General features: G+C 53.5%; 1 protein-coding gene across 1 annotated transcript in view; it reads right to left on the minus strand.

Annotated features, from left to right (window-relative positions):
• Positions 1–285: 285 nt before the first annotated feature.
• Positions 286–13,242, minus strand: part of LOC123662416 (protein kinase C) — a 34,943-nt gene continuing 21,986 nt past the window's right edge. Inside the window, exons 18-19 of the mRNA XM_045597259.1 lie at positions 1,028–1,126; positions 286–345 (exon numbers count right to left, since the gene is read on the minus strand). Of these exons, the coding sequence (XP_045453215.1) occupies positions 286–345; positions 1,028–1,126 (159 nt within the window). The remainder of the gene's footprint in view (positions 346–1,027; positions 1,127–13,242) is intronic.

Below are 13,242 nucleotides of genomic sequence, written 5' to 3' on the forward strand. Positions count from 1 at the left end.
TAAAGTATCGCGAGGCGTCGTGTCGTGTCGTGTTGCGTCGTATCGAATCGCGTCGCAACAATTTTTAATCATGCCTCATTTAGAACAACTGTTTGAAATGAACAAACTAACGAATACTTCAGTGACTAGATATGAGTGATGTAGTTAAATAGAACTGTCGCTACGAACCCGGCGGGGCGAGACGGGGGCGGCGGGGGGAGACACGGGGACAGGGGCGGGGTCCGGGGCGGGGTAAGGGGTGGGTTCCGGGGCAGGGGAGCGGAAAGGGGCGGGGTCAGCGCGGGCTCATGGTGCCGGCGTCGGATTGAAGTCCTGGTTGATGAATGAGAAGCCCTTGAACTCCTCCTGCAATTGAAATTATAAAAGGATTTAGAGAATTATGGTATTTAAAAATAACAAATAATAATAAAAATTACATGGGCAGCACGTTTTTTTACTATTTTTTATAAAAAAGTTTCTTCTGCTGATAAATCCTTTTTACCAATTAATTAAAATGAACGTAAGCTGTAATCATTTTTTTTAAATATATAATTCCTAAAAACGACAAAACAAGTATTGTCGATTATTCGCCAGACGGGTCCACGGTGAATAGTTTAAACATCATCAACAGTGTTAGATATGTCACTGTCCAGCACGTGTACGTGTGTATTTGTGTGCATGTGCGTGTATATGTGAATGTATTTTGTATGTGTGTGTATGTGCTCTTGAGGGTCCTGGAGTGGAGACCGCGTCTTGGAAAACGCAGTGTGGGACGTCCTCCGGCCCGTTGGACCGACGATCTACGTAAGATTGCCGGTGTAAGCTGGATGAGGATTGCGGAAGACCGGGGTGTCTGGCGCGAACTTGGGGAGGCCTATGTCCAGCAGTGGATTGCGATAGGCTGAAGTAAGTGTATGTGCTCTTAGGGGGAATTCCGGGTAGGGTCGGCAACGTACTTGCGACACTTCTGCCGTTGCAAACGTCTATAGGCTACGGTAATGGCTTACCATTACCAACACCATACTACATATATTGTGTGTGCTTGTACCTGGTTGATGGCCCGCAGCACGTCGCTGGGCACGGGGGTGAGGCAGGGTTCCTCCTTCGTGAACTCCGTGTCGAAGTTGGCCGCCTCGCGCTTGCTCTTCTGCACCACAAATGAAAAAAAAAAAAAAACAAATAATACCATGTATTTATTATTTAAATACGCTGTATAATAAAAGTGCGGTAGTGTGGGCAGTAGTACTGTGTAAACGTTCGTGATAATTTATTAATCGTGTATTGCAACAACGATCAATATTATCTGACATAAACAATTTGAGAATAGTAAAACTTATGTTAATCTTATAATGTAACATTTTCATAATATATATTATTGTTTCTGTACATGTCTATTAGGTTTACGGAGATATGCAAATGTTAAATAAAAAAGAATTGTGTAATTTTACGAAACCACGATTCAAGTGAAACTTTAGTGAATAAAAACATTTACGTTGATACACAGAACAAAACACACAAATACCGCGGAAGACTTCACAAATAAGTGATAATATAAATGCTACACGATCAGCTGATGCGAGCTATGTCTATGTATGCGTCGCAATATTTGCCTTGGCTGCTCGGCCATGCGCTTTTCACTTTATCCCTACTCCGCGGCCAGCTGTAATGCGAAACGCGACAGATGAAAGAAAAATTTTGGAGCGATAGAATAACACTTTCACATTTAAATTAATATCTCATCGTCGTTAATGTCCTGTCGCAGAAGAAGGGTGTATGTGTGTGTATGTGTGTGTGTGTGTGTCTGTGTGTGTGTGTGTGTGTGTCTGTGTGTCTGTGTCTGAGTGTCTGTGTGTCTGTGTCTGTGCCTGTGCCGTGCCGCGACACGCACCACCTTGGGCCGGAAGGGCGGGCGCAGGCGGCGCTGCGCGAGCGCGTCCCAGTCCATGTCGCGGAAGAGGTGTGTATGTGTGTCTGTGTGTCTGTGTCTGTGTGTCTGTGTGTCTGTGTCTGTGCCTGTGCCGTGCCGCGACACGCACCACCTTGGGCCGGAAGGGCGGGCGCAGGCGGCGCTGCGCGAGCGCGTCCCAGTCCATGTCGCGGAAGAGGTGTGTATGTGTGTCTGTGTGTCTGTGTCTGAGTGTCTGTGTGTCTGTGTCTGTGCCTGTGCCGTGCCGCGACACGCACCACCTTGGGCCGGAAGGGCGGGCGCAGGCGGCGCTGCGCGAGCGCGTCCCAGTCCATGTCGCGGAAGAGGTGTGTATGTGTGTCTGTGTGTCTGTGTCTGAGTGTCTGTGTGTCTGTGTCTGTGCCTGTGCCGTGCCGCGACACGCACCACCTTGGGCCGGAAGGGCGGGCGCAGGCGGCGCTGCGCGAGCGCGTCCCAGTCCATGTCGCGGAAGAGGTGTGTATGTGTGTCTGTGTGTCTGTGTCTGAGTGTCTGTGTGTCTGTGTCTGTGCCTGTGCCGTGCCGCGACACGCACCACCTTGGGCCGGAAGGGCGGGCGCAGGCGGCGCTGCGCGAGCGCGTCCCAGTCCATGTCGCGGAAGAGGTGTGTATGTGTGTCTGTGTGTCTGTGTCTGAGTGTCTGTGTGTCTGTGTCTGTGCCTGTGCCGTGCCGCGACACGCACCACCTTGGGCCGGAAGGGCGGGCGCAGGCGGCGCTGCGCGAGCGCGTCCCAGTCCATGTCGCGGAAGAGGTGTGTATGTGTGTCTGTGTGTCTGTGTCTGAGTGTCTGTGTGTCTGTGTCTGTGCCTGTGCCGTGCCGCGACACGCACCACCTTGGGCCGGAAGGGCGGGCGCAGGCGGCGCTGCGCGAGCGCGTCCCAGTCCATGTCGCGGAAGAGGTGTGTATGTGTGTCTGTGTGTCTGTGTCTGAGTGTCTGTGTGTCTGTGTCTGTGCCTGTGCCGTGCCGCGACACGCACCACCTTGGGCCGGAAGGGCGGGCGCAGGCGGCGCTGCGCGAGCGCGTCCCAGTCCATGTCGCGGAAGAGGTGTTGTTATAAACCAAATGTAGCAACACTAAACTATTATATTATCTATGACAGTTAGTATAGTTTACGAAATGGTTTTTATCTATGAGCTGTCATTCGTCACCTTTTGAATTTAAAATTTGCATCGTTTTTCCGGTCTCCGTATAAAGTTACGCTTTTGTTTGTACTTGTTCGTTCTCGCGAAAAAATTATCGCCTTTTGTTGATCGAACCATCCTTTGTTGTTTGAAGTAATTTAATTGTTAATAGCAAATTGTATTCCTTGTATTCCTTGTTGAATTATTGTGAAAAACGTGAGGGAACTACGCCGAACAACGGCCATTTTGATTGCTGGTTCCTGCTTCAGCCCGCCACTTCAGTTAAGTATAATTGATTAGCATTAGACGTAATGATTGGCCAATTATAGTTTGATGTTAATTAAGTTATACCTGGCGAGGCTTCACCGAACAGTATTCAGTGAAACTAAGGTAGGATTTCTATTTAAGACATTGAGTGTTAGCTCTGCGTACTGCAGACAATTGTTCGTCCCGTTCGTACCTGAGATCACGCTTCCACTCGTTTCAATATACTCCAGGTCGGACGTAACAAGTTTTGGTAGCAGAGCGTGGTTAACTTATTGTTGCTCAGTTTATTATATTGTATGAATAAGTTAGGTCACAATTTGTTTAATTCTTTCTTTATTAAAATATTATATTTAGATACTTAAGGTCTAATATTTGGATTTGAGTTAATAACAGCTGTTGTCTTATGCTTTATTGAAGGTTAATTTCTTATAAATACTCTTGTTTGTTAGTATAAGATTAGAAATAGCTGTTTAAATGGGTATTTATCAGTAAATTCATTAATTTGTTGAGTAAATTGTGTTATTGCTTTGAATCTAGTTTGTTGAAATATTAGATTAAAAAACTTAGTTTTAATTTTTTCTTGTATTATTACTGAAGTTATTTAAGATTTGATACTTGATTTCAATTCAGTGATAGCAGTTGTTTCATTGGAATTAATTTGATTATTGTTTGTTGTTACTGTTGTTATATCTGTGCCTTTGAAGATGACTTCGACCGCGGTCACCATGGTCCGTGAATCTTGTTCAGGAATCACAGCTCAACTGAGATGGTTCAGTTCAGCGGTCGCCTTGGTGAATAGGGAAGACCGCACGGAGGCCTTAATAGACAGGTACGAGAAATGCCCGGCTCGACTTGAACAGGTCGAGACTCTGTACCAGCGCCTCCTTCTGCACCTTGACGATGTGCCAATGGAGTCGCTTCCGAAGGAGCGACGGGAGAAAGTCCACGAGGACTACGTCCAAATTTTGGGCCTCGCCGATGAAATCTCCCAACGCGCCCGGGAGATCTTAGCCTCGCGCGCTGGAGTACCGCCTACTAGGGCCTCTTTGAAGACTCCCGTGGGCCTTTTGACCCGACTGCCTAACCTGGATCTCCCCCATTTCGATGGTCGACTCGACGCGTGGATGGGTTTCATCGGCCTGTTCGAAAGCCTTGTGGACTCTAGGGAGGATTTGAGCCTGTCCCAAAAGCTGGCCTACCTGCTCTCAGTGCTGGATGGAGAGGCAAGAGAATTGGTGCAGCACCTCCCGATTTGTGAAGGGAGCTATGCGGTCGCGCGGTCATTACTCACCAAGCGCTACCAAAACCAGCGCTGTCTGGCCGATGCTCATATCGACCAGATAATGGACATTCCTGTCGTGAGTAATACCGCCCAGTTGAGGACCAAGATGCTTAACCCCCTCGTTGCAGCTACCAATGCTCTTAGCCGCTTGGGCCTGCCGGTTGACCAGTCGTCATACTGGTTGGTGCGTATTATGCTCAAGCGGTTGCCGGTGTCCCTGAGAGCACGTTTTGAACAGGCGCACACTAGGGATGAGGCATCTCCTCTCCCTAGTTATGAGCAATTGTTGGCGTTCCTGGAGAATGAGTGTCGCATGGGCGACGTTATGAATGCGCCGGTGGAACTATCAAGCTCCGGACCCACCAACAAACGGCGCACTGCTCAAACGGCGCCAAAGGGAAGGGCGTCCCCCCGCTTTGCAGTCGCGCAAGCTGCGCGACCGGTCTGCCGGTTCTGTAAGTCCCGGGGGCACCGAACGATGCAGTGCCCGGACTTTGTAGCGTTGCATGTGGCCTCTCGTAGGCGGATTGCTAAGGCCCGAGGCTGGTGTTTCTCCTGCCTGGGGGACCACTTTCAGCGCGCTTGCCCCGACATGCACCCGTGTCCTGTTTGTGGAGGGCAACATTTAAAGGTGCTGTGCGCCAACGCAAATGGCCGCCGCGACCACCCGGGGTCGCCTTCGGGCGGGTATGAGAGCGGACACCGGGCTCAGTCCCGCAATTTGGAGTCCGGCTCACCTCCCCCCCGCCACGCAGATTGTGCTGCTGTGGATCGCCGACATAATTCGGCGCGCAGCCCCACGGGCGGGTATGGAAGGGGGCCTCGGGTTCAATCCCGCACCTTTGTGCCCCGTTCGCCCTCACCGCACCCTCGTGACCTATCACGGTCACCTCCAGTCATTTACCACGATTACCGTGACGCACGTCCGGTACGATTGCCGTCCCCCCCTCTGGCGGAGCGTCCCCGTTTGGAGCCGCGCAACCCTCAGTACGGACGCTCCCGGCGCTACGAACCGCCGACTATGGCTCGTGGCAGTCGCCATCGAGAGGAGGGCGAGTTTAAACCACTCCCTCGTTTTGACGTGCCGTCCCGGGACAGCGGCGATAGATCGCCGCCACGCCAACATTAGGATGTTGGCGTCTGCCCCCGCTATGCACCACCCCCCTTTGAGACCGTCCTCTTGCCCACGGCCTATGTCCGGGTCTGGGGACGGACGGGCGCCTCGGTTGTAGTCCGAGCAATATTGGACACAGGCTCACAAGGGTGCATAGCCTCGTCTTGGTTGGTGGGGCAGACTGGCCTGAATATTAAAAAGTATTCAGATGTAATAAGAGGTGTCGGGAACGCCCCTGTAACCACGGTTGAGGGCCACGTTTCGTTTGAGTTCTCGCCCTCAAATTCTCCACGCCCGACGCTGAGATCGTCGGCCATTGTGATGGAGAACATCTTGGGCAGTCACCCGCAAGTTCGGTTGTCTGCGGATGCGGTAAAATTGACCGCCGATTTGGACTTGGCTGACCCTAAATTCGACCTACCTGGCACGGTCGATTTGTTGCTTGGCGCCGATGTACTAGGCAAAATATTACTCGGTAAGGATCGTGTTTTGCAGCCAGGTGGCTTAGTAGCCCTCCGGACCATATTTGGGTTCGCATTGATGGGGCCTGTATTGAGGGCTCCCCCTCCTGCTGAACCTGGAACGGCTTTGATGGTGGGCTCCGCCCTCTCTGACGCCGTGCAGAGATTTTGGGAAGTGGAAGAGCCACCACAAGCACCCCGCTCTGATCCGGAACACGAGGAGTGTGAACGGTTCTACAAGAGCAACACTAGTTATCTTCGTTCTGGCCGGATCATGACAAGATTGCCATTTCTTGCCGTACGACCGCCCCTTGGCGACTCGCGGCCTACTGCAGAGAAGCGTTTATTGGCAATGGAGCGCCGCATGAGCAGGGACCCGCTACTTAAACAGAAGTACATTGACTTCATGCGGGAGTATGAGAATTTGGGACACATGTCTGTGTCAAAACTTGACTGGCGCTCGACGGAGCATTTTTTCCTACCGCATCATGCTGTGATAAAGCCGTCAAGTGGCAAGCTGCGCACAGTATTTGATGGTTCTGCGCAGACCACATCGGGAGTGTCCTTGAACCAGTGTCTTCATTCTGGTCCCAAATTGCTTAAGGACTTTTGTGACGTCATCACGCGGTTTCGGCGTCACCAATTCGTTTTCGTAGCTGACATCAAGATGATGTTCAGGCAAACGGTAATCCACCCTGATGATCGTCGATACCAGCTGATATTGTGGCGGGAAAACCCGCAAGATCCCATACTTGTCTACGAACTCAACACGAACACATACGGGCTGCGGTCTAGCCCCTTTTTGGCCATACGTTCGCTTTGGGAGCTCGCAGATCGAGAGCGTATGTCGTTTCCTCGCGCAGCCGCCATTTTGAAGGAGGACCTATATGTTGATGACATATGCACTGGTGCGTCCACGGAGAGAGAGGCTCTCCTTTTGCGTGACGAATTGATTGGCATCCTAGCATCCGCAGGATATGAATTGCGTAAATGGATCTCCAACTTACCTGCGCTCTTGGATGGGCTACCTGATGACCACCAGCAGGATCCTCACCTATTTGAGAACCGTGACAATCCTACCATGATGACAGTCCTTGGAATACAGTACAGACCAGTCCAGGACATCTTCACGTTCAACGTCGATTTGGATTCGCCTCGCACTTGGACGAAACGGCTGGTTCTGTCGACTGTCGCGAGAACGTTTGACCCCAATGGTTGGATATGCCCAGTCATATTCTGGGCCAAATGCTTCCTGCAGAGACTTTGGACTGCAGGTCTTGGATGGGACGAGCATCTCCGCGAAGCTATTTTGAAGGACTGGCTCCTGTTTGCTTCCTCATTGCCTGCTATCAATATGATATCGTTGCCCCGTGCTATGCTTCCACCAGGGAAGCATACAGCGTCCCTTCATGGGTTTTCGGACGCTTCGGAACGTGGGTACGCAGCAGCCGTATATTTGCGCACCGTGACCATGGATGGTCAAGTGAAGGTGTCATTGGTCATGGCGAAGAGCAAGGTCGCGCCTCTTCGAACTACCTTGACAATTCCCAAGCTAGAGTTGTCAGGGGCGGCCCTTCTTGCTCGCCTCTTGAATCACGTCATGTCCACCTTGTGCCCGTCAGTTAACATTGAGACAGTCTATGCATGGACTGACAGTCAAATTGTCCTATGTTGGCTGAAGACGTCAGTCCACACCTTAGAGGTGTTTGTTGCAAATCGGGTCTCTCAGATCCAGAAATCGGAAACCCCGTTAATCTGGAGGCATGTGCCTGGCGAAGTCAACCCTGCTGATTGCGCATCACGGGGATGTATGGCCCCCTTTTTGGTTGAGCACTCCCTGTGGTGGGGACCTGAGTGGTTGACCAGGTCAGAATCTAATTGGCCGCGAACACCGGCCTTGGATACTGTCACATTGCCTGGGTTGCGAACCCTTGCGATTGAACGGCGGGACCATCCGTTCGACCCAGATTTCCTAATGAATCGCTACAGCTCATTAGACAAATTACTGGGGGTCACCGCTTGGATCAAGCGCTTCACCAGAAATTGTAGACACCCACAGAACAAATGCTTGGAGGCGTTCTTATCGCCACAAGAGCTCCAGGATGCTCTTCTTCATTGGGTTCGTTCTGTGCAAGAAGATAACTTTGAAAATGAGATTGATATTTTGAGAAAAGGCAAATGTAAGCTGTCTGGAGCCATTTGCAAACTGAACCCCTTTTTGGACAGTGCGGGTCTTTTGCGAGTCGGAGGGCGTCTAAGGAACGCAAACCTCCCGTATGGAGCTCGTCATCCCCTCCTGTTGCCCAAAAGTGGCCACTTAGTGAGTTTGTTGGTGACTGATCGTCACATCAAGAACTCCCACGCCGGCTGTAATGCCTTATTGGCCATTTTACAACGAGAATTTTGGATTTTATCGGCCCGAAGGACGATCCGTAGTGTGGTCTTTCGCTGCATGTCTTGTTATAGACTCAAGGCCTCTACCATGCAGCCTATCATGGGTGACCTGCCGTCGGATCGGGTCACAGAGACAAGGCCCTTTGCTGGAGTTGGGACGGACTTTGCAGGTCCCTTTTCGGTTAAGACCTCGACCCTCAGGAACAGTAAAACGGTCAAGTCCTACCTGTGCGTCTTTGTTTGCCTGTCCACCAAGGCGGTACACTTAGAACTAGTCTCAGCCCTCTCGACAGAGGCCTTTGTTGCGACGTTAGATAGATTCGTGTCACGACGAGGACTACCGTCCTTGATTCGGTCGGATTGCGGCACCAACTTCAAAGGCACAAATAACTATTTAAAAGAGATATATGAATTTTTGGCGTCTAATGAGACTGAGATTGCGTCTAGACTAGCTAGTCGCAGAATAACTTGGAAGTTCAGTCCCGCGTCATGCCCCCACTGGGGAGGAATTTTTGAAAGTGTTGTAAAGGTTGCCAAAACACATTTGCGACGAGTAATTGGCGAGTCCGTATTAACATTTGAGGAGCTCGCAACTGTGTTTTGCAAAATTGAAGCCATGTTGAATTCACGCCCGTTGTGCCCGATCTCTTCAGACCCTAACGATTTGGAAGCCCTCACACCGGGCCATTTTTTGATTGGACGGCCGCTGAACGCCCTGCCGGAATACCCCTATGTTGATGTGAAACTCAATCGTCTCTCGCGGTTTGAATTGATCCAACAACTCACTCAGAGTTTTTGGAAACGTTGGAATTTGGAATATTTGCATATTCTCCAGCAGAGCGTTAAGTGGACTGACAAGACTGATCCACCGCATGTTGGTGACCTCGTTCTGGTTAAGGACGCTAACTCACCGCCACTGTGTTGGCGCAGAGGGCGCATTCTTAACCTCGTCTTTGGAGCAGATGGAGTGCCCCGTTTTGCTGAGGTTCGGGTGGACGGTTCTGTTCTGAAGAGAGCGGTATCAACCTTGTCACGACTACCAATTGATTAGCGGCCAGGTAGTCCTGGCCGAGGCGGGTAGATGTTATAAACCAAATGTAGCAACACTAAACTATTATATTATCTATGACAGTTAGTATAGTTTACGAAATGGTTTTTATCTATGAGCTGTCATTCGTCACCTTTTGAATTTAAAATTTGCATCGTTTTTCCGGTCTCCGTATAAAGTTACGCTTTTGTTTGTACTTGTTCGTTCTCGCGAAAAAATTATCGCCTTTTGTTGATCGAACCATCCTTTGTTGTTTGAAGTACTTTAATTGTTAATAGCAAATTGTATTCCTTGTATTCCTTGTTGAATTATTGTGAAAAACGTGAGGGAACTACGCCGAACAACGGCCATTTTGATTGCTGGTTCCTGCTTCAGCCCGCCACTTCAGTTAAGTATAATTGATTAGCATTAGACGTAATGATTGGCCAATTATAGTTTGATGTTAATTAAGTTATACCTGGCGAGGCTTCACCGAACAGTATTCAGTGAAACTAAGGTAGGATTTTTATTTAAGACATTAAGTGTTAGCTCTGCGTACTGCAGACAAGTGTTCGTCCCGTTCGTACCTGAGATCACGCTTCCACTCGTTTTTAATATACTCCAGGTCGGACGTAACAGGTGTGTATGTGTGTCTGTGTGTCTGTGTCTGAGTGTCTGTGTGTCTGTGTCTGTGCCTGTGCCGTGCCGCGACACGCACCACCTTGGGCCGGAAGGGCGGGCGCAGGCGGCGCTGCGCGAGCGCGTCCCAGTCCATGTCGCGGAAGAGGTGTGTATGTGTGTCTGTGTGTCTGTGTCTGAGTGTCTGTGTGTCTGTGTCTGTGCCTGTGCCGTGCCGCGACACGCACCACCTTGGGCCGGAAGGGCGGGCGCAGGCGGCGCTGCGCGAGCGCGTCCCAGTCCATGTCGCGGAAGAGGTGTGTATGTGTGTCTGTGTGTCTGTGTCTGAGTGTCTGTGTGTCTGTGTCTGTGCCTGTGCCGTGCCGCGACACGCACCACCTTGGGCCGGAAGGGCGGGCGCAGGCGGCGCTGCGCGAGCGCGTCCCAGTCCATGTCGCGGAAGAGGTGTGTATGTGTGTCTGTGTGTCTGTGTCTGAGTGTCTGTGTGTCTGTGTCTGTGCCTGTGCCGTGCCGCGACACGCACCACCTTGGGCCGGAAGGGCGGGCGCAGGCGGCGCTGCGCGAGCGCGTCCCAGTCCATGTCGCGGAAGAGGTGTGTATGTGTGTCTGTGTGTCTGTGTCTGAGTGTCTGTGTGTCTGTGTCTGTGCCTGTGCCGTGCCGCGACACGCACCACCTTGGGCCGGAAGGGCGGGCGCAGGCGGCGCTGCGCGAGCGCGTCCCAGTCCATGTCGCGGAAGAGGTGTGTATGTGTGTCTGTGTGTCTGTGTCTGAGTGTCTGTGTGTCTGTGTCTGTGCCTGTGCCGTGCCGCGACACGCACCACCTTGGGCCGGAAGGGCGGGCGCAGGCGGCGCTGCGCGAGCGCGTCCCAGTCCATGTCGCGGAAGAGGTGTGTATGTGTGTCTGTGTGTCTGTGTCTGAGTGTCTGTGTGTCTGTGTCTGTGCCTGTGCCGTGCCGCGACACGCACCACCTTGGGCCGGAAGGGCGGGCGCAGGCGGCGCTGCGCGAGCGCGTCCCAGTCCATGTCGCGGAAGAGGTGTGTATGTGTGTCTGTGTGTCTGTGTCTGAGTGTCTGTGTGTCTGTGTCTGTGCCTGTGCCGTGCCGCGACACGCACCACCTTGGGCCGGAAGGGCGGGCGCAGGCGGCGCTGCGCGAGCGCGTCCCAGTCCATGTCGCGGAAGAGGTGTGTATGTGTGTCTGTGTGTCTGTGTCTGAGTGTCTGTGTGTCTGTGTCTGTGCCTGTGCCGTGCCGCGACACGCACCACCTTGGGCCGGAAGGGCGGGCGCAGGCGGCGCTGCGCGAGCGCGTCCCAGTCCATGTCGCGGAAGAGGTGTGTATGTGTGTCTGTGTGTCTGTGTCTGAGTGTCTGTGTGTCTGTGTCTGTGCCTGTGCCGTGCCGCGACACGCACCACCTTGGGCCGGAAGGGCGGGCGCAGGCGGCGCTGCGCGAGCGCGTCCCAGTCCATGTCGCGGAAGAGGTGTGTATGTGTGTCTGTGTGTCTGTGTCTGAGTGTCTGTGTGTCTGTGTCTGTGCCTGTGCCGTGCCGCGACACGCACCACCTTGGGCCGGAAGGGCGGGCGCAGGCGGCGCTGCGCGAGCGCGTCCCAGTCCATGTCGCGGAAGAGGTGTGTATGTGTGTCTGTGTGTCTGTGTCTGAGTGTCTGTGTGTCTGTGTCTGTGCCTGTGCCGTGCCGCGACACGCACCACCTTGGGCCGGAAGGGCGGGCGCAGGCGGCGCTGCGCGAGCGCGTCCCAGTCCATGTCGCGGAAGAGGTGTGTATGTGTGTCTGTGTGTCTGTGTCTGAGTGTCTGTGTGTCTGTGTCTGTGCCTGTGCCGTGCCGCGACACGCACCACCTTGGGCCGGAAGGGCGGGCGCAGGCGGCGCTGCGCGAGCGCGTCCCAGTCCATGTCGCGGAAGAGGTGTGTATGTGTGTCTGTGTGTCTGTGTCTGAGTGTCTGTGTGTCTGTGTCTGTGCCTGTGCCGTGCCGCGACACGCACCACCTTGGGCCGGAAGGGCGGGCGCAGGCGGCGCTGCGCGAGCGCGTCCCAGTCCATGTCGCGGAAGAGGTGTGTATGTGTGTCTGTGTGTCTGTGTCTGAGTGTCTGTGTGTCTGTGTCTGTGCCTGTGCCGTGCCGCGACACGCACCACCTTGGGCCGGAAGGGCGGGCGCAGGCGGCGCTGCGCGAGCGCGTCCCAGTCCATGTCGCGGAAGAGGTGTGTATGTGTGTCTGTGTGTCTGTGTCTGAGTGTCTGTGTGTCTGTGTCTGTGCCTGTGCCGTGCCGCGACACGCACCACCTTGGGCCGGAAGGGCGGGCGCAGGCGGCGCTGCGCGAGCGCGTCCCAGTCCATGTCGCGGAAGAGGTGTGTATGTGTGTCTGTGTGTCTGTGTCTGAGTGTCTGTGTGTCTGTGTCTGTGCCTGTGCCGTGCCGCGACACGCACCACCTTGGGCCGGAAGGGCGGGCGCAGGCGGCGCTGCGCGAGCGCGTCCCAGTCCATGTCGCGGAAGAGGTGTGTATGTGTGTCTGTGTGTCTGTGTCTGAGTGTCTGTGTGTCTGTGTCTGTGCCTGTGCCGTGCCGCGACACGCACCACCTTGGGCCGGAAGGGCGGGCGCAGGCGGCGCTGCGCGAGCGCGTCCCAGTCCATGTCGCGGAAGAGGTGTGTATGTGTGTCTGTGTGTCTGTGTCTGAGTGTCTGTGTGTCTGTGTCTGTGCCTGTGCCGTGCCGCGACACGCACCACCTTGGGCCGGAAGGGCGGGCGCAGGCGGCGCTGCGCGAGCGCGTCCCAGTCCATGTCGCGGAAGAGGTGTGTATGTGTGTCTGTGTGTCTGTGTCTGAGTGTCTGTGTGTCTGTGTCTGTGCCTGTGCCGTGCCGCGACACGCACCACCTTGGGCCGGAAGGGCGGGCGCAGGCGGCGCTGCGCGAGCGCGTCCCAGTCCATGTCGCGGAAGAGGTGTGTATGTGTGTCTGTGTGTCTGTGTCTGAGTGTCTGTGTGTCTGTGT

The sequence above is a fragment of the Melitaea cinxia genome, chromosome 18 (assembly GCF_905220565.1).
Source record: "Melitaea cinxia chromosome 18, ilMelCinx1.1, whole genome shotgun sequence".
Lineage (NCBI taxonomy): Eukaryota > Metazoa > Arthropoda > Insecta > Lepidoptera > Nymphalidae > Melitaea > Melitaea cinxia.